Source organism: Gorilla gorilla, chromosome X, assembly GCF_029281585.2.
Source record: "Gorilla gorilla gorilla isolate KB3781 chromosome X, NHGRI_mGorGor1-v2.1_pri, whole genome shotgun sequence".
NCBI classification, from domain to species: Eukaryota; Metazoa; Chordata; class Mammalia; order Primates; family Hominidae; genus Gorilla; species Gorilla gorilla.
In genome coordinates, this window is record NC_073247.2 from 163,869,857 (window position 1) to 163,896,310 (window position 26,454).

The 26,454-nt window shown below is 38.2% G+C and overlaps 1 protein-coding gene across 1 annotated transcript in view; it reads right to left on the reverse strand.

Moving 5' to 3' along the window:
- Positions 1-26,454, reverse strand: part of GABRA3 (gamma-aminobutyric acid type A receptor subunit alpha3) — a 274,967-nt gene that overhangs the window by 25,221 nt on the left and 223,292 nt on the right. The window contains exons 7-8 of the mRNA XM_019019216.4: positions 16,735-16,878; positions 6,265-6,417 (exon numbers count right to left, since the gene is read on the reverse strand). Coding sequence (XP_018874761.1) covers positions 6,265-6,417; positions 16,735-16,878 — 297 coding nt within the window. The remainder of the gene's footprint in view (positions 1-6,264; positions 6,418-16,734; positions 16,879-26,454) is intronic.

The window sequence follows — 26,454 nt, forward strand, 5'->3', positions numbered from 1 at the left end:
TTAGGCAATTTATTCTCTCTGTGCCTCTATTTTGCCCATCTATGAATATTCCCTACTGTCTCTGTCCCCCAGGATTTTGATAAAGCAGTAGATGTACAAAGTCATTCAAACTTGAGGAAGGGGAAATGGCCAGAATGTCTTTCTGAGCGTTGGCATGCTGAAGAGGATGGAGAAAGTGAGCCTCCTTAGCCTGGGTCAAGTGGGGCATGGAATGAATTTCTAATGAGGTGAAAGAGGCTATATGCGAAATCAAGCAGAGAAGGCACTGTGTCCATTAACTTTACCCAGAGGGTCAGCAATGTGTGCTGAAGCCTCTGGGGCTTCCTTTTCTATCTTGGTCTGCTGTAGTACCTTACTTATATATTTGCTATATAAATGAAAATCCAGACTGCAAAAGACTCCGTACAATTTCAACAGAAATACCCTAAAGGAGTACCTTTGCACCAACTAGGCAGGGAGTCATCAAGGCTGATTAGCCGAAACACATTTTACGCCATGTGAGGAATCTGCCAGATAGCTACTACTTATTAACAAACTCACTGAATCTGTAACCTGGTAATCTCTGAGAATGGATCCAGGCCTTGAAAACCTTCAGATCATACCAACCAAGCAGTTATTTAATGGGAGAAACAAGCTACTTTATTAATGGTTATTAGCAAATGCAGTTGTCCACTCTGACACATTCATAGCAGTGTGCTGCTAGTGCTTAGATGGAGAGAACTGTATTGCAACATAAGTGTTTCTGTGCCATATCTCAGTAGAGATTTTTAGAGCTCTAGTCTCTAGGGCTTAATTAAAACTGTCAACTTTTTGAAAGCTCTTAGCTAGTCAGAGATGGTAGGGCCCTCAATCAAGCCTTTGGTACACTTCATGGATGGACAAAGAGATTCTTGGCATTTTAAAAGATATTCAGCCTGTCACCAGTGCTTCTCTTTCAAGACTAGAAAACATTTCTGAAAAGGCTTAGGTAGAACTGACTGTCCTCCCTCGTCTCCTTTGAGCACTTCTAGTGCACTTACATGATGACATGTGTCTCTTATACCAAACCACATCTGTGATGAGTGGAAAGGACTTTAATTCTCAGGCACAGCCAAGTAGCCCACTGTACCACATTTGTTCCCATCAGAGTTAATAATGTTCTTTTCTTACGGTAATTATTAAATATATTATTATTATTATTAATGTAGCTCTTATTGTCTTATTTTCTCCAACATTGCTAACTGTTTTGTGCCTTATACAGAGTTAAGTCCTAAAGATAAAAAATTTAGATATTTGAGACCACAGCATTCAAAATGAGCACCCATTCTCCCCTTAGGAGATAATCAGAATTAATCACATTTCATATATCTGTTTACCTCAGACACCACCACAAGGGCAAGGATATTTGTTAATTCACTTTCAGTCAGGCTTAATTCTGTTTTACAAAGTCCTATCTGACCTTATCACCCATACACTTATGAACCCTTTATCGCAAACTCTTCTTACTGCCCAACTCTGCTACTCTATAACTGGTGAGTCCACCTATTTTCTCAACCTCTTCTCTGAATGCATAACCCCCTTTTGGTCTTAACTGAAACCTGACTCTCCTCTTAAATACACTGTTTTGGTTCTCAGAATGTGGTTGATAATTCAGAATCAAGAGCTCAAGAAGTGCAATCCATATTTTCTTTGATGTCTAGCGCGTCTTAGACCATTACTGGATCACGGTGTTGTTGTAACCTGTGCTCTTTTGAGACGTCTACCATCTGGTGATACCCCTTTCTGCCCTTCTCATAAGTATCGTCTATAGAATACTCCCATCTCCCCAAAGATTCCTTTGTGCCCATGCCATCCCCTCCTTGGTCTTAGGTAACCACTGATGTGCTTTCATTTTCTATGGATTAGATTTTTCTCTTAGAGTTTCGTATAAATATTTTACGGTATGTACTCACTTGTGTCTGGCTTCCTCCACTCAGCATATTTTTAGGTTCGTTCATGTTGTTGCATCTATCTGTGGCTTGTTCCTGTTAATTTCACAGCAGCATTCCATTGTATTGATATTACCTAATTTGTTTATTCATTCACCCAGTAATGGCTATCTGGATTGTTTCCAGTGTTCAGCTATTGTGAATAAAGATACTGGGATGATTTACATATAAGTCTGTGTGAGTATATGCTTTCATTTCTCTTGGTAAATACCTAAAGAATGGAACTACAAGATTATATAGTAAGCATATATTTAACTTTATATGGCATTGCCAAACTGTTTTCTAAAGTAATTTTACCATTTAACATTCCCAGTAGATTTATGAGAGTTTCAGTCAGCATGCATCCTTGACTTAAGAAATAAAATATAATATAATAACTTTAGGCCGGGTGTGGTGGCTCCTGCCTGGAATCCCAGCCTTTGGGAGGCTGAGGCGGGTGGATCACAAGGTCAGGAGTTTGAGACCAGCCTGGCCAACATGGTGAAACCCCATCTCAACTAAAAATACAAAAATTAACCAGGCATGGTGGCACACGCCTGTAGTCCCAGCTACTCGGGAGGCTGAAGCAGGAGAATTGCTTGAATCCAGGAGGCAGAGGTTGCAATAAGCCGAGATAGCACCACTGCACTCCAGCCTGGGCAACAGGGCGAGACCCGCCTCAAAAAATAAAATAAAATAAATAACGTTAATTGATACTTAAAGTCCTTGGAACATTTTATCTCCATATACCCACATCTCAACAGATATATATTACATTATGTTCTAGTATTTTATTCTAAATGTATTGTTTAACCAATAAGCCACTGTTACCATTTCACACATTCAGTGCTTATTTTAGCCATTCTAGTATTTAAAGTGATGTCTCCATGAGGTTTTAGTTTACATTTCCCTAATTTAAAAAAAGATGATGTTAAGGATCCTTTTACATGATTATGGGCATTTGTATATATTCTTCGGTGAAGTATCTGTTTATATCTTTTGCCCATTTTAAAAATTGGATTCTTTGTCCTTTTATTATTGAATTTTAGGAGCTTTTTATATTTTCAGAATATATAAATATTTCAAAATTTTTTTTTTAGGTCTGCACAGATATAGTGTGCTTTATCTCAGGATATGGTTTGCCATTTCATTATCTTAATGCTATCCTTTGATGAGCAGAAATTTTTAATTTTGATGAAGTCCAATTTATTAGTTCTTTTCCTTATTGTTATTATGTTTTTGTGAACTAAGGAATTTCTGTCTACCAAAGGGTGCACAGATATTGCCTTATATTTTCTTCTAAGATAATCATATTTTTAACTTTTATATTTAAATCCATGATCAATCTCAAATTAATTCTCTGCAGTGCCATCTTTATCATAAATCAAGTTTCCATATATATGGCTGTATTTTAGGCTTTCTTATTTTCTTTAAAAATCTTTTGAGACAGGGTCTCACTCTGTCACCCAGGCTGGAGTGCAGTGGCATGATCATGGCTCATGGCAGCCTCAACCTCCCAGGCCCAAGCAATCCTCTCACCTCAGCCTCCCAAGTATCTGGGACCACAGGGATGTGCCACCACGTCTGGCTAATTAAAAAGAAAAAATTTAAGATGAGGTCTCCCTATGTTGCCCAGGCTGGTCTTGAACTCCTAGGCTCAAGCAGTACTCCCATTTCAGCCTCTGAAAGTGCTGGGATTACAGGCATGAGCTGCCACTCCCGGTCTGTCTACTTTGTTCTTTTTTAGAAGGATATATTGGCTATTCTTGCTTTTTTTCTTACATAAAAAATTCTGCAATCACTTTTTATATAAACATTTTAACATGCAGGTTCTCACATCAATGCAATTAATGTAAATATAAATTCTAAATTAATGTGAGGCCAAGTTTGAATTAGCAAATGAATTATCAAGGAATCTCATATTTCACACAAAGCCCAGGCCAAAAGAAACATGCTTCTTTATTGTCTCTCTGCACTGGTAAGTGTATTTTTCTAGTACTCCCTTGCATTGAAAGCATAACTCTTCAATGATATTGAATTCATGGGAAGTGTCCTTATATCAATTTCCTTTGGTTTATGTAACAAATTATCAAAAATTTAGTTGCCTGAAACAACTAAATGCCTTCTTACAATTCTTGATGCTAGAAGGCTGAAATTAGTTTCACTGGTCCAGTGTCAAGGTGTCAGCAGGGTTGCACTCCCTCTGGAGGCTCTAAAGGAATAATCTATTACCTTTTTCAGCTTCTAGAGCTGTATGACTGATTCCTTCACTCATGATCCCCATCCTCTTTCTTCAAATCCAACAGCAGAGCATGTTCAAATCTTTCCTCCTTCTGTCATCACATTGCTTTCTCCTCCATAGTCAAATCTCCTTCTGCCTGATTCTTATAAGGATACTGTGATTGCATTTAGGCCCCATTCCAGATAATTCAGAATAATCTCTCCATCTCAAGATCTTTTATTTAATCACAACTACAAAGTTATTTTTGCTGTATAGGTCACACTCCCAAGTTCCAGGGACTAGAATATGGGTATCTTTGGGGACCGTTATTCTGCCTACCACAATCTTAGTTGTAAATGCCTTTCTTTAAAAAGTCAAACTCTTGTTTACCAAGACCGGGAGTCCATCTGCTTATCTTCCTGCCATAACAGTACAGTTAATGGGTTTAACACTCAATTTTCAGTTTCTTCTTTCATTTGGGCCCCTGTGTATTTCCTTTAATTTCTTTTAAGCTCACGTTAAGCCATTAGCTTAAAAGAATGGTTTCGGCCGGGTGCTGTGGCTCACACCTGTAATCCCAGCACTTTGGGAGGCTGAGATGGGCGGATCAGCTAAAGTCAGGAGTTGGAGATCAGCCTGGCCAACATGTTGAAACCCTGTCTCTACTAAAAATACAAAAAAAAAAAAAAAAAAAAATAGCCAGGCGTGGTGGTGGGTGCCTGTAATCCCAGCTACTCGGGAGGCTGAGGCAGGAGAATCGCTTGAACCTGAGAGGCGGGGGGTTGCAGTGAGCCGAGAACGCTCTCTATTGCACTCCAGCCTGGGCAACAACAGTGAAACTCCGTCTCAAAAAAAAAAAAAAAAGAAAAGAAAAGAAAAGAAAAGAAAAGAAAGAAAGGAAGGAAGGAAGGAAGGAAAAAGGAAGGAAAAATGAAAAAGAATGGTGTCTATGTTTTATCTAGCTTTTCTAGGATTTTATAAAGGAAGTTTTTCAGGGTATCTAGTTTGTTACATTTCCCAAAGTGAGCATATTTAACCCACTCTCATACAGCTTCTGCTCCCTCCACTTCGCTAGAACTGTTCTTCTCAAGATCCCTAACAGCCAAGTATATCACAATACCCAACAGACAGTTTCTGTCTTCATCTCATGTAAACTCAGTACAGTTCAACCCACATAAGTATTCTCTGCTTCTTGAAATACTCTCCTTACATGACTTCCATGATATCACATCCTTTTGATTATTCTTTATTTTTCCTACTTTACAGGTCACTATCTCTCTTTCTCCACTGCTATCTCCTACAATACCTGACCTACAATGCTACTTCTTCCAAAACATAATTTACTTTTTATTTCACTACCCAGTAAAACTTCAGGATATTGGTAGAAACACCTTCTGTGTGGATACCAAGGACACTCAAGTATATGCCTCAAAGGTATCATTGCCATGGAGGCAGTTTAGTAGCTGAAAAAATTAATATTTATCTCCGACAGTGGGAAAAATGGCAGGAAATGTTTTATATGTTTTAAGTCTGTGAGGAAAAAGTGCTAATGATATGCAAATGTCTTCCTAGACATCAGTATACTCATGATGAAGAAAATGGCTTTGATGGTGGGTACTATTAAGAAATCCCTTAAACTTTGTGTGGCCTTTACACAATATCAGATAACTCATACTTTCAAAAAGCCTAGAGAAGAAGCCACAAAGTCAAACACTCATACAAAAAAAGCAGATCTTAACAAAGCCCCCGATCCAATACTCTGTTCAGACAGCTTGGTTTCTAACCCTTTAACTTCTCCACTCTGTGCACTAAATTCCTCTCTTTTTTACTAAAGGATAATTCCCTCTCCAGCTTTTGGGGCAAGCAGGACTGAAATGGGAAGCATTTCAGTATCTTACTGGTCCAACAGTCTTCTTATTCTAACTTCCTCCTTAAGAATTCAGTCGTCTAAAACCCCATGGTCTGATGATTCAGTTACTCCTGCTAGGCACAGGAATTTCTCCCATTCTCTCCAGGAGCCATTCTTCCACCTTTCTCACCTCCACTGTGACTCTGCATGATAAGACTTTCCCTTACGCTCCATAAATTATCACTCACCAAAGACCGTACGGGCAGGAACAGACTCTCTATTGAGCCAGAACGACACTTGTGACAGAATGACAGTCATGATACATGGCAAGTAGGTCTGGATCACAAAGTAGCCAATTTTTCGCTTGAGATGGAAGTGGGTTGTCATGACGACATATTCTCCTAAAGAGAGAATAAAATTAGGCAGTATGTAGCTACATAAACATTGCTAAATCAAGTTGGGCCCCAATTCAATTCACAAAGCTCTTTAATTTTATATTCAATATTCCAGCATCTCCCAAGTTCATATAACTAGAGCCCTTTAATAATCACAAAATAGTGTGTTTTTTGTGTGTGTGTGAAAAAACAATGCTATCAGTGTACCAATACAGCTTGCTCAGAACAATTTTAACACAATTCATTCAAGTAAATTAATGTTCTCATTTAAATAATAATAAAAATCTCTTCTACAGCATTTGCTATGTGATAGGCACTCATTTAGCACTTTAACATTATAAAAATATTTAATCTTCACAGGAACCCTATGAGGTAGGTACTATTGTTATCCTCATTTTATAGCTCAAGAAACTGAGGCAAGGAGAGATGGAGCAACTTGCATAAGGTTACACAGCTAGTAATTAGTAAAGCCCAAAGTCAAGCCCAGGTAGGTTGTCCACAGTTTATGCTTTTTAACCATTATGCTCCGCTGTTCTAATGTACTTACTTGGCTAGACCCAAAAGTTCACATAGCAGAATGTGGACTGACCTATGTTATCCCACTCCTAAAATAAGAGTGAGCACTTACTGCACTTTTACTGTGTGCCAAAATATTTTCTGAGTGTCTGTGGATTGTTAACGTTATATCCTCCTAACAGTTCTGTGAGATAGGTACTAATAATTACCCCATGTTGCTAAATGTATTAGTCAATTCTCCCTCTTACTGGATTTGTTAGCAGCATTTTATGCAGTTGATCCTTCTTCCCTCTTGTAATCACTCTCTTCACAGACCCTCTAGGCCATGATGCTTTTCTGGTTTCTCTCCTACTTCACAGACCATTCCTCCTAAGTCTCCTTTGCTGTCCCTTTTAATTTCTAAACACTGGAGGATGTCAGAGCTCTGTACTTGCACTTCTTTTTTCTGTCTCACTCAGACATCAGCAACTCTCATCCAGCCTGTGTCTTTAATACCTTAAACTCTAATAACTCCCCAGTGTATAACTTCTACCTGGGCTTCCTACTTGTTATGGGTTGAATTGTGTCCCTCAAAAAGATATGCTGAAGCCTTAGCCCCTGTTACCTCAGACCGTGGCCTTGTTTGGAAATAGTGTTATTGCAGATGTAGTTAGTTAAGATGAGGTCATGCCGTACTGGAGTAGGGTGGGCCCCTCATCCAACATGACTAGTATCCTTAGAAGAGAGCACCATGTGAAAACACAGACACACAGGGAGAAGGATACGTAAAAAGCAGGCAGAGGGCTGGGCGCGGTGGCTCAAGCCTGCCTGTAATCCCAGCACTTTGGGAGGCCGAGGTGGGTGGATCATGAGGTCAGGAGATCGAGACCATCCTGGCTAACACGGTGAAACCCCATCTCTACTAAAAATACAAAATATTAGCCGCGTGTGGTGGCGGGCACCTGTAGTCCCAGCTACTAGGGAGGCTGAGGCAGGAAAATGGCGTGAACCCGGGAGGCGGAGCTGGCAGTGAGCCAAGATCACGCCACTGCACTCCAGCCTGGGCAACAGGCGAGACTCTGTCTCAAAAAAAAAAAAAAAAAAAAAGCAAAAAACAAGCGGAGATTGGAGTGGTGCAGCTGCAAGCCAAGGAATGCCAAAGATTACAGCCACCACCAGAAACTAGGGAGAGGCAAGGGACAGATTTTCCCCCTCAGAATCTCTAGAAAGAACTAACCTTCTTAATGCTTTGATTTGAGACTTCTAGCCTTAACTGTGAGACACATTTCTGTTAAGTTGCACAGTTTGTGGTACTTTATTATAGGAGCCTAAAGATTCTCTACTCAACTCTAAGATTTATATATTAGACATCACTACTTGGGGATCTAATAGGCATCTTGACTTAACATGAAAAATCAAGATTTTGGTTTTCACTCTCCCCATCCCCAACACCCATTCAAAATGGCTCCCCCAAGAGACTTTCCACTGACTTCTCAACCCCACCGTGTTCTGTTGCTCTCTCTCTCACTTGCTCTCCTTCCCTCCCTCCTTTCTGTCTCACACATTTACACACACACACACATAACACACACAAAATCAATCAATCAGCCAACTCTTCCAGTTCTTTCTCCAAAATATTTCCATAATTTGACCACTTCTCACCACCTCTACTGCTACCACCCTGGTCTAAGCCACCATCATGTCTCACCTAGAGTACTATAATAGCTTTCTAACTGGTCTCCTTGCTCTGTCCTTGACTCCTCTTCAATGCATTCATAGTACAGCTGCCAGAAATTATCTTATTAAAACGTAAGTCAGATCTTGTCTGTCTTCTGTTCAAAACTATCCAATGGTTTACCATCTCTCAAAGAGTAAAAGCCAGATTCCCCAAAATAGTCCCCAAAGACCCTTGCGATATGCCTGCTCTAATAGCACTCTTATCAGAGCTTCTTATTTTTCACCTCTCTTCCTCCACCCACATTTGGTTTTGGCAGGATTCCCAAATGAGGCAATTTCCCACTTTTCTACTCTACCCACTCCCTTGTACCTAAACCTAGGAAGCACCATCTGGTCATCCAAGGCTCAATATACAACCCTTATTGAATATGTATTCACATCTTAGCTTGTTTATGTGAACACAAAAAATACAAGTAGGCTTATTTTTAATTTAGCAAATTAAAAATTACAACTTTGGAGTTCCCATCTCTTTTCTTTCTCTCTGCTTCTTTTTTTCCATTTTTTTCTTTCTTTGTTTTATCTTCTGTCTGTGTGCATCTCTACTTCTTTCTGTCCTTTCCCTTTCCTTCACTCTCTCCCCACTGAGAAGGCATTGGGGATTTGTTTTTCATGAGAGTTGGACTTTGATTAGCTTATGCAATTCTCCCTCTTTACCATCTCACATTTCCAAACGCTACCTATTAATCCTATCTCTGATCATGTGAAATATTTAATATATAAAAGATGTAATAAACATTCATAAATTAATTACATTCTGTGGATCTAAAAGGCAAAGCAAATGGACTTTTCAAAAGATTACCAAATCAACCATTTGTTTTGAATAACTGACTCAAAATGGTTGAACACATTGATTTTCCTCAATCCTCTCCTTTTCTATACTTCTTTCTTTCTCATTCTGTCTTGTTGTCTGTCTTCTGGAGAGGTGAAAGGAATTCTCTTTAGTAAGAACCGACACCTAGGTTGCGAAGATTTCCCTGGTTTCTGTCCTTGTATTGGAGACTATCTGGATCCAGTGTGAAATTGTCAAAGGGACGATGGAAAGACACTTTTGTATATTCACAAGTATTCACAACTTAGATCATTTCTATGGGTGGAACTTACAAGTGGACTTTTAGAAAGCTTAGCAAATTAATTTATTATGTCAATTAACTTAATCAGTTTTCTTAAACACAACTCTGATATTTTCCATCTCTATATATCTTCTTCTCTGCCAAAGAGAGAACTGAAACTTTAATCAAATTGGAAGATTTTCACAATTCCCTCCATCCCACCTCCACCCTTTTGTCCCAGCTTATTAAGCTCATTATGTACCATCTGTGTTGTGTGTTGTATATGAAATATTCAAGGGTACAATATAAAACACACAATGCATATGTATTCATAAATTAGTTATTATCTATGTATCAGAAACGCAGAACAGTTTAGCTAAATAATGTTTTACGTAACTGACTATATTTTCCTGAAGTGGATTTGTTAGATTCTCTCCCTCCTTGCCCCTATTGCTGTGTCTCTCTGTCTTTCTTATTATGAAGGATGGCCCTTTAAGTGATTTGGGGGAATTTTCTCCTGCCTTTGCACTTCAGCCTATTAAACTCCATCTGTGTTAAATATGAAATATTTGATAATAGAATGTAAAACACATTCAGAACTTAGCTAGTTTCTAAGGTTTTGAAAAACACAGAGGATTTTTTAGCTTGGCAAATTAACTCATCATAAAAAAGTAAGTGGATATATTTTCTTAAATCTATCTTGGGTATTTTTCCCTCTCTCTATCTCTACTCCTTGTTCTTTATCTTGCCTCCTGTTTTCTTTTTATCTCCATCTCTCTGATTTTTCTTTATGTCCTGTTTTATGCATTATCTTTACTTACCTATGCTACACATCTAAAGAAATAATATGTACAATGACAATAATAATAAAACTGTCATTCTAACAAATGATCAAATTTCTAGGAAAGATGGATATATAAGGATCATACATCCAAACTATCCTTTTAGAAAATTAATGTAATAATTCACCAAATTAGGGAAAATAGGGGATGGTGTCAACAACTAGCCACAGACTTTGAGGAATTTCATTCATTTATTTAATACATGTTTGAATCTGGAGCAAAAAGCAGACGGCCTCTGCATGAAGCTAGTTCATACTGAGGACTGACAGCATTTGGAGAGAAAGCCAGCCATACCAATCAGAACATCCACGGATTGTGGGTCCTTTCTCTGGCCCAGATTTCCATTCATATTCTAGACCCTACATGGAAGAGTGTATGAAGAATTTAGAAAGGAATGCCCATAATTTATGGTCACAATAAAAACAATACATATATATGTAAGGTAATAATGTTTATATGGTTCCTAAATCAATAGGTATAAAAGTATGTGCAGCAAAATGTCTCCCTCCCACATCTGCCCCAAATTACCCATTTCACATCTCCTTCCTTTAGGTAACTACAATTAACAGCCTCTTGTGTATCTTCCTAGAAAGACTATGTGTGTGTGTGTATATATACACAGTTTGAAAACATGTATCTACGATAATTAAAATAATGTGATACATATAAAGAATAGAGAGACAACAATGAAAAAGAATAATAAATATAGACACACATTTATGCGTTTGTATGTGTATGCATGTGCACACATGTGAATTTAGTATATGATAAAAGAAGCATCTCATATCAATGAGGAAACACTCAATTATTCACTCGTGGATACTGGTACATTTGGTTACCTCAAAGTGCAAACCAAAAATAAAACTCCAGATTATATTCGAGATGTAAATTTTAAAAATGGAAATAATGCAGTTCCTAAAAAATGTAGGTAAAAAGTTGGAAAGATGTCCAATTCATATAGCAGACTGAGCAGCAACATTTACCTCCTCTTTCTCTTAAGACTTCATCAAGTACCAGTGAAGACAGTAAAATAGAATAAACCCATAAGAAAGAAAACAACAGGAAAGAATGAATGAAAGAGCTCAAGAGAATTTTGGAATTCAGAAAGTGCTGATGGAGAAAGCAGGCCTCAGTGTAGATGAGAAGCAGCAGAGGGAGCTCAGCTTACAAGGGAGGTCCCTGCTGGCAATGCCCAGAGGGGACACAGACCTGGAGGCTGCAGGGACAAAGGGAGAGGGTCTCAAGAATGGGAATGGAAAATAGGGACATTTCCTGCAGATCTGAACTTGGAAAAGTTACAAGCCCTACTTCCATAGGCACAATGACTGTATCAGCGTGTTTACTCTCCCAGTCAAAAGAAAGATAACCTGAGTGCCTTTATCTAAAATACTCTGAAGGGTCTTTCTACAGAAAACTAGGGAAATTTAAGTGGGTGGTAGGCCCTTAAACAAGAAATGCAATCCCAACAAAAGACAGTATTCATACAGTCATAGTAATACAAATGTCCCTTGCTGGTTTTGAGCTTTTTAAATCAATCTATAGAGAAAGTATTGAAAGCTTAATTAGGGGCATATAACAGTATTAGTTTTCTATTTATTGGTACTTTATCAAATTACCCCATACTTGTTGGCTTAAAACAGCACACATTTATACTCTGATACTTCTGAAGGTCAGAAGTCTAAAACGGGTCTCACTGGGCTAAAATCAGGATGTAGGTGGGGTTGCCTTCACTTCTGGTGACTCCAGGGAAGAATAGGTTTTCTCGCCTTTTTGGCTTCTCTGGGTAGCCCACATTTCTGGGCTTGTGGCCCCATTTGTCATCTTTCAAGCCAGCTGTAAAATATCTTCTACTCATTTTCTTTTTGACTCTGGTCTTCTTGCCTCTCCTTTATAAGGACTCTCATGGTTACATTATGCCCACTTGAATAATCCAGAATAATCTATTTTGAAATCAGCTGATTAGGCACCTTAATCCCCCCTTTCCATGTAACCTAACATGTTCACAGGTTCTACGGAATAGAATGTGGACATCTTTGGGGGGCCACTATTCTCCCTACCGCAAGAACTGAGTGTATATTTTAATCTGTTTTTACAATGAAAGCAAACTTTTAGTTGGCAGAAGTTGGAAGAAAGAAGGTGAGGATATGAGGACAGAAGGGTTGATAGATCAATAAATATAGCTAACTATTTGATCCAGCTATCAATACTTGGAGGAAAGGAGAGGTAGGGGCAATGGAAGTGAGATAAGCACTCAATACCTTAGAGTAGGGAATCAATATTTCATCTCTAAAGGTGAAAAATAGCAGTATAAGCACATTATTTAGAACTATGGAGAGAACCACCAGAAGTAAAACATAAGTGGTTAAAATGGGAACTGCTCCTTTTCAGTATATACCTTTCTGTTATTTGATTTTTTAATTTTCTTTTCTTTCCTCCTTCCCTCCCTCCCTGCCTTTCTTCCTGCCTTCCTTCTTTCCTTACATCCTTCCTTCTAGATGCAAAGTAAAAAGGGAGTGATCCATGTAGTTATTATGTTTATAGACTCTGGAGCAAGTTTGCTGCCTTGTTTCCAAATCTTGCTCTACCACTTACCAACTGTGTGACCCTGAGAAAATTATTTAATCTGTCTGAGCCTCGATTTCCTTATCTATAAACCTCACATAATACCACCACCCACCTCAAACTGTTGTTCAAGGTTTAAGTGAGTTAATACATGCCCTCAGGGAAATGCTTTGCACATATTACATGCTCAAAAATTGATCATTAGTAATTCTACCACTATACCCATATATTACTTTGATAAACAGTAAGAAAACAAGAATGACAATATCTTGTTGCATTATTTTCCTAGGGCTGCCATAACAAAGTACTACACCCTGGATGGGTTAAAACAAAACAAATGTATTCTTTCACAGTTCTGGAGGCTGGAAGTCTGATATTGAGGGGTCAGCAGAGCTATACTCCCTCTGAAAATTGTAGGGAAATCCTTCCTTGCCTCTTCCCAGTTTCAAGTTGTTTTCTCACAATCTTTGGTGTTTCTCAATTTATAGAAGCATCACCCCAATCTCTGCCTTCATATTCACATGGTGTTCTCCATGTGCACGCACGCGTGTGTGTGTGTCTCTATGTCCAAATTTCCCCTTTTTATAAGGACACCAGTCATACTGGATTAGGGCCCCCTCCACTGCAGTATGACCTTATCTTAACTAATTACATCTGCAGTGACCCTGTTTCCAAATAAGGTCACATTTTGCAGTACTGGGGATTAGGACTTCAACATATCTTTTCAGGGGACACAATTCAACCCATGATACCTGTGTTGGCAAGGGTGAGGGGAAATTGGCATGCTCATCACTGATAATAGGACTGTGAATTGTTTAACCTTTCAGAACAGCAGTTTGTCAATATGTATCAATTTTTTTTAATGTGTCTACTTTCTGAAATAGCAATCTCAATATCCTGTCTGTATCTTAGGCGGATACTTAAACAGGAGCAAAATGCTATAGGGAAAAGAAGGGTCTTTACAGTGTTGTTTATAGCATTAAAACACAGAATATAATAGTGGATGATTGTTTAAATAGATTGTGATCCATCTATATGAGGACATTACCAAAAAAGAGATACTATTTTACTGAGTTTCACAATGAAATGCTACACTTCCTAGTGACAACAGGGATTATCATCATTGTCAACTATGCTCTGGCCTGACAGGAAGGCTTTTCACTTTTTTTTTAAGTAACCAAAACAAGTAATAATAAATGTGTGGTGTGTTCATTCTAATTGCTAACATATTTTACTAAATCTTGTGTACATTTTACCTGGATTATGTGCATTTAGTGACATGAAAACACATTTATAATATAAAATTAAATAAAAATTAGCTTATAAAACAGTATCAATACTATGGCCCCATTTATATAAAAACATATTTATACAGAAAATGCAAAGGGAACCGTCTTAAATACTGAATGTAAAACAATCAGTTAATGTACCAAAATCTTCTAAGATATTTCTAGAAAGTGGAAACAAAAAGTATTTTAATTTCCAACATTTGCTCCTCCATGTATTTCTAATTTTCCTGTTATGAACGTGTATCTTCTGTGTGCTAAAGATGACACCAACCGCGGTTTACCAAAATGAAGTGGGAGTGGGGTCTGATTGGGCAGCCAAGGATTGGTCTCAAGAGCTGATGCCAGGTGGGCAGTGCCCAGGACAGACGGGGAGGTGAGGGGAGTGAACAGATACAGGGACTTCTCTTGCTTGCTCACTCTGAGGAGGAAATCCCTGCAGCAGCAAGGGTGGGCCTTCAGCCTCTAGGGCCCAGCTGTGCAGTGCACCGCTTTGGGCTACGTGATGCTGCAGCCTCAGCCTCCTCCTGGGGCCCCCTCTTTTCCCTTAAGTTGGGGTGGGGAAGGGAGGGGAAACCAGGCAGTGGCATTGGTGGTGGCACCTCTTGAAGCAGGAGGCCGGCTTCTCTGCTCACACATGTAAGGGGTCCAGTGGAGACGTGAGGGGACAGGAGGGTGTGTGAAACCTGCAAATGGCTCCTCTCCCTCCTTGCTTGCATAGTCCCAGGATCAGGGCTCTAAAGAGGCTGGCAGTACCTGTGCAGCCAGTGCAGGAAAAGTATGTCAATGCCCCTGCTTCACCTTCAGCACAGTGAGCCAGGGACGGGTCCCTGTCTGGCTCTGCCCACACTCCCAGTGCTCTGAGCCCTGGCCACACAGTGGCCCAGGTAAGCCAATGCACGATGGCCAGGAGCGCTCCTGGGACACAGGGACAGGGCCCAGGTGGCCCAGACACTCCCACCGCCAGCCACCTCTACTGCTTCTGCCAAAGCCAGGCACTTGACCCCAGCAGCAATGCTCACCCACTGGAAGGAGGGAATTCTTCAGATTAGGGCCAGCCACACCTTGCCTGCCTGTGCCACTTGGACTGGTCCAGCCGGAGGCCTGCCATACATGATGCCAGGACCCCATGGAACAGCCCACCCACCCCTGCAGCCCTATACTCCCTATCTCTTCTGCATCTTACTCTGAACAGCTTTCAGTTTCCCTAACAGGCCATGCTCTCTCATACTTCTGGACTTTCGACATCTCAGTATTGCCTTTGTCAAGAATAGCCTTTCCCCACACTAATTCTAGATCTCTAAATCCTGTTTGTCCTTCAATTCCATTTCAAATGTTGATTTTTTTAGGCACCCTCCCCTGATTCTGAGGTGGAGGGAAAACAGGGGGCAGAGGAGATAACAGACTGTGATATCACAAGAGGGAACAGTGTATGTCTAGATAATGAGATAAAAGGACATGTATAATTGTGGATTCACAGAGACAAGTGTCGCTTGAAAATTAACGTTGAAAGCTTCTATCATTTCATACCAAAAAAATATTATGTGATATGTGGGCCCCAGCATATACTCCATTTTGACGAGTTAGTGGGTGCAGCGCACCAGCATGGCACATGTATACATATGTAACTAACCTGCACAATGTGCACATGTACCCTAAAACTTAAAGTATAATTAAAAAAAAAAAAAAAGATTAGTTGAGATCCAGAATATATCGTTCCTCAGGCCTCTTGAACTGCTCAGGGGCCATTTCCAAATGGACAGACTTAAGGCCACAGAACAAAACTCTAGTTTCATTTGTCAATATCCAAGAGTTAGCCATTGATAAAACCTAGCAGGTTTTGCCAACCAAGCTTTTTTCTGAGTTACGTGATCCCCTTAAGAAAATAATTCCATGGCTACTCCCTGGACATCCTGGCTGTGTGCTTGACCTTTTCTGGGATTAGTTAATGTGCCACCTCAGCACAGGCTGAGTTAAGCAATTATTTTAATGAAATCTTTAGGAACAAAGCTCAGCTCTTCCCCCACCATGGCCTTCATCTGCTTTCTCTTCTCATACTTTAGCCCTAATGCCCTTCACCTTCTGCACCACTCTCCAAGAGGCAGCAGGCAATCGTGGTTAAGAGGATGGTCTTGGGATCCAATCTGACAAGTGTTCATTTTCATTTTGCCATTGCATAACTGTGACAAGGAGCAAATTACTGAACTTTTATACACCTCAGTTTTCTCATGATAATACTATCTTTGTCACAACATTGTTTTGAAGATTAAATAAGTTATAAGCACTTAGAACAGTGACTGGCATGTGGTATAGGTTACAGAAATGTTTTATTAAATAAAATAAGTTAAATACCTGTACTAGACCGGATTATCTCTGTCCCAACAACATGGCCCAGCAGGTCATACTGGTTCAAGCGAGAACCATCCTGTGCCACTTCCACGGATTTGTTCTTTCCGAGAGTCCAAGAATAAACCACTTCAGCTGTTGTATAGGCATCTAAGGCAGAGAAGGGTCAATAAAGAGAAGTTGAAGGAAATGGAGAATGATTGCCCTTGACACTAAACTCAAATGAGATCGAAATAAAACTTCCATCTTCAAAGAGTCCTGGGTATGTGGTCTGTCTTCAACTGAAGTACATCCATCCGTCCATCCATCCAGCCATCCATCCAATAAACTCTCATTGAATAGCTACTGTAGTATATGCTGTGTACATAGAAATGAACCCAAAGTGTTCTCATACTTCAATGACTGTCTTCTAGACTGCCAATCAACTTTTTCTTCTGTTGGACAGTAGACAGTAGGGGCAGGGGGAGGAATGGCTAAAATATTATCTCATGTAGATGTCACAGACTCAAATGCCTACAGGAGCCATAGAGGTTGACAAAATTTGGATATTTGACCCCTCCAATTCTTATGTTAAAATGCAAACCCCAGTGTTGGAAGTGGGGCACAGTGGGAGGTGTTTGAGTCATGGAGGCAGATTCCTCACAAATGGCTTGGTGCCACCCCCCTCCAGTAATGAGTGAATTCTTGCTGTGTTAGTTCACAGGCTATCTGATTGTTTTAAAGGAGCCTTGCACCGCCTTCTCTCTTTTGCTTCCTCTTTTCATGTGACACGCTGGCTTGCTTTGCCTTTCACCATGAATAAGAGCTTCCTGAGGTCCTTACAAAATGCAGATGCTGGCTCCATGCTTCTTGTACAGCCCCCCACAACCATGAACCAAATAAGACTCTTTTCTTTATAATTTACCTAGCTTCAGGTATTCCTTCACAGCAAAGCAAAACAGACTAACACAGAGGTACCTTGAATAAGTAAATGAGGCTAATTATAAGAAAAATAAGCCAGCAGAAAAGTAGTACAAATTTAATTAATTATGGGGTGAGCATATCAGAGAAAGCAAAAATTCAAACTAGTGATATTTTAAGTTAAAAAAGAAAAATTCCAAATTAAAATTACAATAATTGATTTTCTTTCGTAACTTATTATCATTTTGATATGCAAACAAGACACCTGACACCTTTTCTTTTGCATCAGCATTAATGTCAAGGCTTGTATTTAGAATTCCAATGTCAAGTACAGAATTTGTATAGATTAACAGGGGCGTGAGTAAGGGAAATGGTCAGAAATGAGGTGGGGTTATTTAACTTTAGTCAGTATATTAAAGAAATGAGTTGATTCCTTCCCTGACATGATTAACTCTTTCCACCATGGATTTTATATCTAGGGTGAGTACTTGCCCTAACTCAGGCACCCAGGCTCATAAAGGGAAGCTGACCGCATACTGTATACCCTGTTCCTTCAAGTTTTGAGCTGCCTGTTGTTCAAGCCAGAGGGGAAGAGGGGTTCCTCCAGCTCATGGTGGCAACTACTATACCCCTAATATATGCTATTTAAACCTTCTACCACAAAGCAAATAATTTCTGGTGAATCTGCCAATAAACAAATATAAATGCTGGGTCCCTGCAAAACTTTGCAACATTGGATATACATTTCACAAGTCTGACATTAACAGCTATTCATGAGTACTAATTGTGATCTGCTTACATTACACTTTTTAAAACTTTTTCAATACACCTAAATAAGTCATTTCCTGCTTTGTTTGTAATGAGCAACATGCTAAAAATTTCTCCAATCACATCAAAATTCTCATTGGCATCATGAACAAATATTCATAACTCTATGGTATTTTTTATCTGTGCTCTCATAAGCTGCAAAGGAAAATATCACAGGAAGTTTAACTTTTCCACATAATTTGCCTTGTATATAGTCTCAGTCATTTCTTCAACACAACAACAACAATATTTCTAGTTGGACACATAATTTCTGATGCAATTAATAGACTTTTTTTTTTACAAGTTTGGTATCTATGAAATATTTTGATGCCTATAAAGGTTTGTTGCTGAAAGCATAACCACATTTTCTAGCAATAACATTTAGTGTATGCATTGAAGCACAAAACCTAACTTTCAATGTTTTTTAATTAATATTTTCATTGTGCATTTTTTCTATATATAAATCATAGTTTTTTGTAACGAATAGCATAATTTTGATATATGAAGTTTTATGTTTTCAACAAAAGCATACTTTGTGTGCTTAAAGATGTGAAAATATCCTTTATTTCTTTAAGAAAATGTAAACTCTCCCATCTTGTTTAAAATATAGCCATCTCAGCATGTCTTAATTTTTTAAAAAAATTGATAGATATGATACAAGAACGCTTTCATTTTCCTCATTTCTACCGGGAGCTCTTAATTCTCTTGTAAGTAAAACAAAAGTGCAAGTGAGATGATTACTGGCAACTGATATTATACTCCCTTTTCAGGGAGCAAGGTGAAAGTGATGGAGGTTATGAGGAAAGGGAAAGCATATCCTCATCTACAAGGCATGGTCACTATTTGGCCTCGATTGATTGAAGCCATGTAGGATTTGAGCCCAGTGTGTTGTCAGTCTTCTGATTTTGTGAAATAATAAGCAAATGTGGAATTTTATATGACATCTCCCAAATTTAAAATCTTAGCAAATAATTTTAAAAGTTGTAAACTGTGTATGGATCAAACAAGTCACACCTGAAGCTCCCAATTTATAACCTATGGTCTAGAGACTTTCTCCTATAGATGGCTATGATTCCTTATAATTCCACCTTAAAAACAAAGCATCCTCTTCCACTTATGGGATATCTAGGGCTCTCAGCGTGATTTGTGGACCTTTAAACTATTATCACCAAGAAGAAAGGAAAATCTTCTCAGAACCCTTCTCATACCCTTACCTAAAATTTATACTGATATTATATGAGGCAGTCATAATACGGTCAGTGAAATGTGATTTCACAAGACCCTTGTGCTCTCATTTTTCCCCAGAGTCTTTTATCTTTAGTACATATGCTTGGGGTACCCCTACTCCTAAGCAGGGAACCATCTGTATAGGTCTTCTTACCTTTGCTATTCAGATGGTTGTAACACTTTTTGTTTAAAGATAGTGTCATGTTCTATCCAATCTACCCAAGATTTTGACAGTGTAAAAACTAGAACAGGTTCGTTCAGGGAAAGAGTAAGCAATGGAAGATTTTGTTTCCACCCCTAAAAAAGAAAATGAATTTCTTGCTGGATCTCTTAACTTAAGCTGAGTACCTGGCACAGATAACCCTGAATATTCACCCTGAAAATCCAAGCAGACCCTAAGGCAGATGTGACAACAAACTGTGTAGCTATCGGTATCTCAGAAAATGCACTTCTCCAGACTAGCAACTTACTTCATGCAAAAAGCAACGATTTAATTTCTTTGGCAATAATATATGGGAACAGAGGGATTTGAGGAGAAAAAAATACCCTCTTCTCATAAGATAGAGGGCAAAGCAGGAAAGACATGAATAAGTGGAAGAAGAAGATGTGAATTTAAAAAAATAATAAAAACAAAAACAAGTTGAAAACTACTCGATTGAGTGTCTGCTTGGAGCCTGACCTGTACTGGTAAACAAACTCTGTGAAGGCACAGTAGCCACCATCACATCAGGAAGCCCACAATTTACTCGGGGAGACAGAGAAAGCACAATGGCTGTCATGCAATTTGGAATATAGGAGTATGCACACTAGTAAAATAAACACAAGTGTTAAGTAAAACCAGAGGTGAGCACTATTACTCCTGCTCAGAGTGGGGTGTTACAGAAGGATTCTTAAAGTAAATGATACTCGGAAGATGAGGCCACCTTTAGTAGGTGAAAGAAGGACATTCCTAGCAAAAGAACAACATAGCCAAGGCAAAAACTATGTGAGCACACGGAGCGGTGAAGGAATTAATAGTATCACTGGAGTCACAGGCCAGAAGGAAGCTTAATAAATAGCATAAAATATCCAAGTTAGTCTGGGTGCAGTGGCTTATGTTGTAATCCCAGCACCTTGGAAGGCCAATGCAGGAGGATTGCATGGGGCCAAGAGTTTGAGAACAACCTGGGCAACATAGAAAGAAACCGTCTCTGCAAAAAAAATTAAAAATTAGCTGGGCATGGTGGCACACGCCTGTAGCCCCAGCTGCTCAGGAGGCTGAGGCAGGAGAATCAATTAAGCCCTGGAGTTCAAGGCTACAGTGAGCTGTGATTGAACCACTGCACTCCAGCCCAGGCAATAGAGCAAGGCCTTTGTCTCAAAAAAAAAAAAAAAAAAAAAAATCCAAATTGCCTACCCTAAGAACTAAGGGTTTTTGCAGTCCTGGATTTCTTGTTTTTATTATATAGTCCCCAGAAGAAACTTCTAATGGGCAAGTGGGAACCTCTGTTGGAATACGCACGTGTGTACATACATGTGTGTACACACAACGAGTTGTGGACATGCCTAAAGGAGAGAGATGACATGACCAGATATAAGCTTGGGAAGGATCACCCTAGCTGCCGTAAGGATGGCTGGTGGAAAAGAGTGAAACTGAAGCCAAGACAGTATTTAAAAGGTCATCACAATGCCTTTTGGTGTCAGTGACCCATAGGCATAATATACTAGACAGTGGGTTGAACTGAGTGGGACAGAGCGATTTCAGAAGTAGAAATGATTATAATTTTTGACTTCTCATGGTGGTTAAGAAAGGAAAGAGGACATTTTAAAAAGATTCTACATGATCCTAACATTGTAGCTTTTCCAAGTACATGGATAATGATGGAATTTATTCACCCACTGGGGAGCAGAATTCTTCCCAGTTAGACCTCCTTCTGCTTTCCTTCTTCCATGGATTTGGGCTCCTTTAATTCCTCAGCTTCTCTCCTATAAAACTGCCCCCTCATCTCAATTCCAATCATTCTATTTTCATGGAGGAGCTGGGGTAGGGTGGAGGGACTGGTTCCTGAAGAAAGGATATCTACCTGACAATTAGAACTTTTGCACTCGCTGAATGGGCCCCTCAATATATTTCATAAGAGCTATAATGCTATAATGGCAAAAGCAACTCCTTGTCTTTAGTTGCTTAGCAAAATGCCTCCTTCTGTTATCTGAGCCTTGGTATGTAACAGACCCCAGGAAAAAAGGAAGTAACAAACAATCTTGCCATGTTAGCACAAATGAGAAAGCATTTCTTTTGAAATATTGTCAGAAACCACTTGCTTGATTAATTGATTTAATCAGTTACCCGTTCAACAAATATCAAGGCATCATATTAGATAGTGAAGATACAGCGGTCATAAAACATCTGAGGCCTCATCACCTCATTGAGCTTACAGTCTAGTGAGAAAAGACAGACAATAAACAAGTAAATAAATAATATAGTAACAGAGTGATGCATGCTATGAAGAAAATAAAGTAGAGTTACAGGGTGAGGAGGGGCGTCATTAGATACAGTGATAAGAGAAGATCTCTCTGAGGGTGGTTTCTAATCTAAAACATTAAGAAATGAGAAGGAGTCAGTCATGCAAGAGCTTGACGGAAAACATTTCAGGCCAAAATAATAACAAAACAACTAAACCTCCCCAACCCCCCAAAACCAGCAAATGCAAAGTCTTCTATGTGGTAAAGAGTTCTAGGAACTGGCAGAAGGCCAATGTAATGGGGAAAGGGATATGATATAAGGTTGAGGAGGTAGGTAACCAGAATACAGGATCTAAACCAAGATAGAGATCACAAAGAATTTTAGTGAAAGGAACTTAAGTTTGGTTTGGACATGGTAAAAATCCAAGGATTCTCCAGATTTCCCAGCACCATATGTTGAAGAGACTGTCCTTCCCTTAATGTGTATTTTGGTGCTTTTGTCAAAAATCAGTCGGCTGTAAATATGTAGGTTTATTTCTGTATTCTCTATTCCTGTTTTTTTTTATTTTTATAGATTTGGAGAGTACAAGTGCAGTTTTGTTAAACTGATATATTGTGTAGTGGACAAGTCTGAGCTTTTAGTGTACCCACTGCCCAAATACGAAACATTGCACCCTACAGGTATTTTTTCAATCTTCACCCCCTCATACCCTCTCACCTTTTGGAATCTCCAGTGTGTATTATTCCACTCTCTGTATCCATGTGTATCCATTATTTGGCTCCCACTTATAAGTGAGAATATGTGGTATTTGAGTTTATGAGCTATATCACTTAGGATAGTGGCCTCTAGTTCCATCTATGGTGCAGCAGACCATGATTTCATCCTTTTTATGGCTGAGTAGTATTCCATGGTGTCTGTGTGTTTGTAAATATATATATAGCAATTTTCTTTATCCAGTCATCCACTGATGGACATTTAGGTTGATTCCATGACTTTGCTATTGTGAATAGTGCTGTGATAAACATACAATTGCAGGTGTCTTTTTATGTTCCATTGTTCTATGTGTCAGTTTTTATGCCACTACCATGCTGTTTTGGTTACTATAGCTTCGTGGTATATTTTGAAGTCAGGTAGTGTGATGTCCCCAGCTTTATTCATTTTGCTCAGTATGGTTTTGGAGATTTGGGGTCTTTTGTGGTTTCATATGAATTTTAGAATGTTTTTTCTATTTCAAGAAGCATGTCATTGGTGTTTTGATAGCAATCGTATTGAATGTGTAGATTGCTTTAGGTAGCATGAACATTTTAACAATATCAGTTCTTCCAATCCATGAACACAAGATGTCTTTCTATTTATTTGTGTCTTCCTCTGTTTTTCTAATCAATGTTTATAGTTTTCATTGTGGAGATCTTTTACCTCCTTGGTTAAATTTATTCCTAGGAATTTTATTGTTCTGTAGCTATTGTAAATGGAATCACTTTCTTTTTTCAAATAGTTCACTATTGGCATATAGAAATGGTACTGACTTTTGTATGTGGATTTTCTATCCTTCCACATTGCTTATTTTCTTCATTAATTCTAACAAATTTTTGTTTAGTTCTTTAGGGATATATGTATACACACACACACATATATATACACATATATGTATATGTGTATGGATATATATATATATTTTTTATATGATTATGTCATCTGCAAACAGGGACAATTTGACTTCCTTCTTTCCAATTTGGATGCCTTTTATTTCTTTCTCTTGCCTAATTGCTCTGGCTAGGACTTCTAGTATCTCTAGGACTTCTCACCACTAGTTGTGAGAAGTGGTGAGACTGGGTATCCTTGCCTTGTTTCACAGTTTCAGATCTTAGAAAAGAGCTCTCAGTCTTTTCCATTCAGTATGATGTTTGCTGTAGGTTTGTCATATATGGCCTTTATTGTGTTGAGGTACATTCTTTTTCTATACCTAATTAGTTAAGAGCGTTCATCAGGAAGAGATGTTGAATATTATTTTCTTCATCTATTGAAATGACCGTGTGTTTTTTGTCCTTCATTTTGTTGATGTCATGTATCACATTTATTCATTTGTATGTTTTCAACCATTTTTGCATCCCTAGGATAAATCCCACTTGTCTCTTCAACATGGTGCTGAGAAAACTGCATGTCCACATGTACAAGAATGATATTAAACCCTTATCTCTCACTATAAAAAATTGAATCAAAATGGATTAATGACTTAAATGTAAAACCCAATGCTATAAAATTACTAGAAGAAAATGTAGGGGAAATTCTCCATGCCATTAGTCATCTGGGCAAGGATCTTTTAGATAACAATACAAAAGCACAGGCATTAAAAGCAAAGTAGAGATATGGAATTTTATCAAACTAAAAATCTTCTGTAGAGTAAGTGAAACAATCAACAGAGTGAACAGAAAATACACAGAATGGGAAAAATATTTTCGAAGTATACATCTGATAAGGGGTTAATATCCAGTATATCTAAGGAACTCAAATAACTTAATATAAAAAAATCTGATTTTAAAAATGGGAAAAAGACCTTAATAGACTTCTCTCAAAAGAAGATATACAAATGGCCTCCAGGTATATAAAAAATGCCCAATATCGCTAATAATTACAGAGATGCAAATCAAAACCACAATTCGATATCATCTCACCCTGGTTAGAATGACTATTATCAAAAAGACAAAAGAGAACAAGTGCTGGAAAAGATGAGACGAAAGGGGAACTCTTTCTTATACACTGTTGCTGAGAATGCAAATTGGTACTGCCAGTATGAAAAAAAGTATGGAGTTTCCTCAAAAAATTAAAAACCGAATTACCATAATATCCAGCAATTCCACTACTGGGTATACACCCAAAATAAATCAAGTGAATATGTTCAAGAGATATCTATACTTCAATTATTATTTTAGCACTGTTCAAAACAGCCAAGATATGGAATCAATCCAAGTGTCCATCAATGAATGAATGAATAAGAAAATGTTATGTAATAAACACACACACACACACACACACACACACACACACACACACACACACAATGGAATGCTATTCAGCCATAAAAAGAGAATGAAATCGTATTATTTGTGGCAATGTGGATAAAATTGCAGGACTTTATGTTAAATGAAGTGAGCAAGGCTCAGAAAGACAAATGTTGCATTGTATCATTCATACACATAATCTAAAATAGATATATCATAAAAGTAGAGAATAGAATGGCGGTTACCTGAGGCTGGGGAAGGAGAAGAGAGAGGGCCTGGAGAGAGCTTGGTTAATGGAGGGAGATTGATTAATGGGTACAAGGTACAGTTGGATAGAAGGAATAAGTTCTGGTGTGCTATTGTGCAGAAGACTGATTATATTTTTAAAATATTGTATGATATATTTCAAAATAGCCAGAAGAGAGGATTTTGAATGTTCTCATCACAAATACACGATAAATATTTAAGATAATGGAAATGTTAAATACAGATTTGATCATTATACAATATATGTATTTATTGAAACATCTAATTGTACCCAAAAAGTATACACACTTATTTGTCAGTTAAAACAAAAATAATTTTTAAAAAATTTAGGCGTTCTGATGAATCTGAAAGCTACAGCCTGAGGCTGGTATATATAAAAGCAAATGGAAACAGGTACTATATTGGTTTATAACTTAATCAAATAATTGCAATTATCAAAACTTTTATTATTCACAATGACAGGACAAGTTATAGCCACTAGTTACTGGCAAATTAAGAAAATTTTGGATTTCTAGTGCAGAGTATATATGTTTCCTCATGTATTGAGATGATCATGTGGTTTTTGTCCATTTTATTAATATGTCATATTATGTTGAATGGTTTTTAGTTGTTGAGCCAACTTTGTATTCCTGGGAAAAATCTCACTTAAAAATGATGTATAATCCATTTTATAAGTTGCTTGAATCCGTTGCTAGAGTTTCATTGAAGATTTTTGTATCCATACTCATAAGATATACTTGTCTATAAGAAATACTTGCCTATAGTTGTATTTTTTAGTTACCTTTGGTTTTGATATCAGGGTAACACTGGCCTCATAGAATGAATTAAGAAATGTTCTTTCCCCTTCTATATTTTGGAAGAATTATTTGTGAAAACCTGGTATTGATTGGTATCAAGTCTTCTTCAAATGTTTTGTACAATTCAATGGTGAAGCCTTAGATCTAAGCCTGGGCTTTTCTTTATGAGAAGTTATTAAATTACTAATGTAACCTATTTACTTAGTATAGGGTCAATGAAAACTTCTATTTCTCCTTCAGTCAGTTCCATCAGTTTGTATATTTCTATGACTTTTTTTCATTTCAT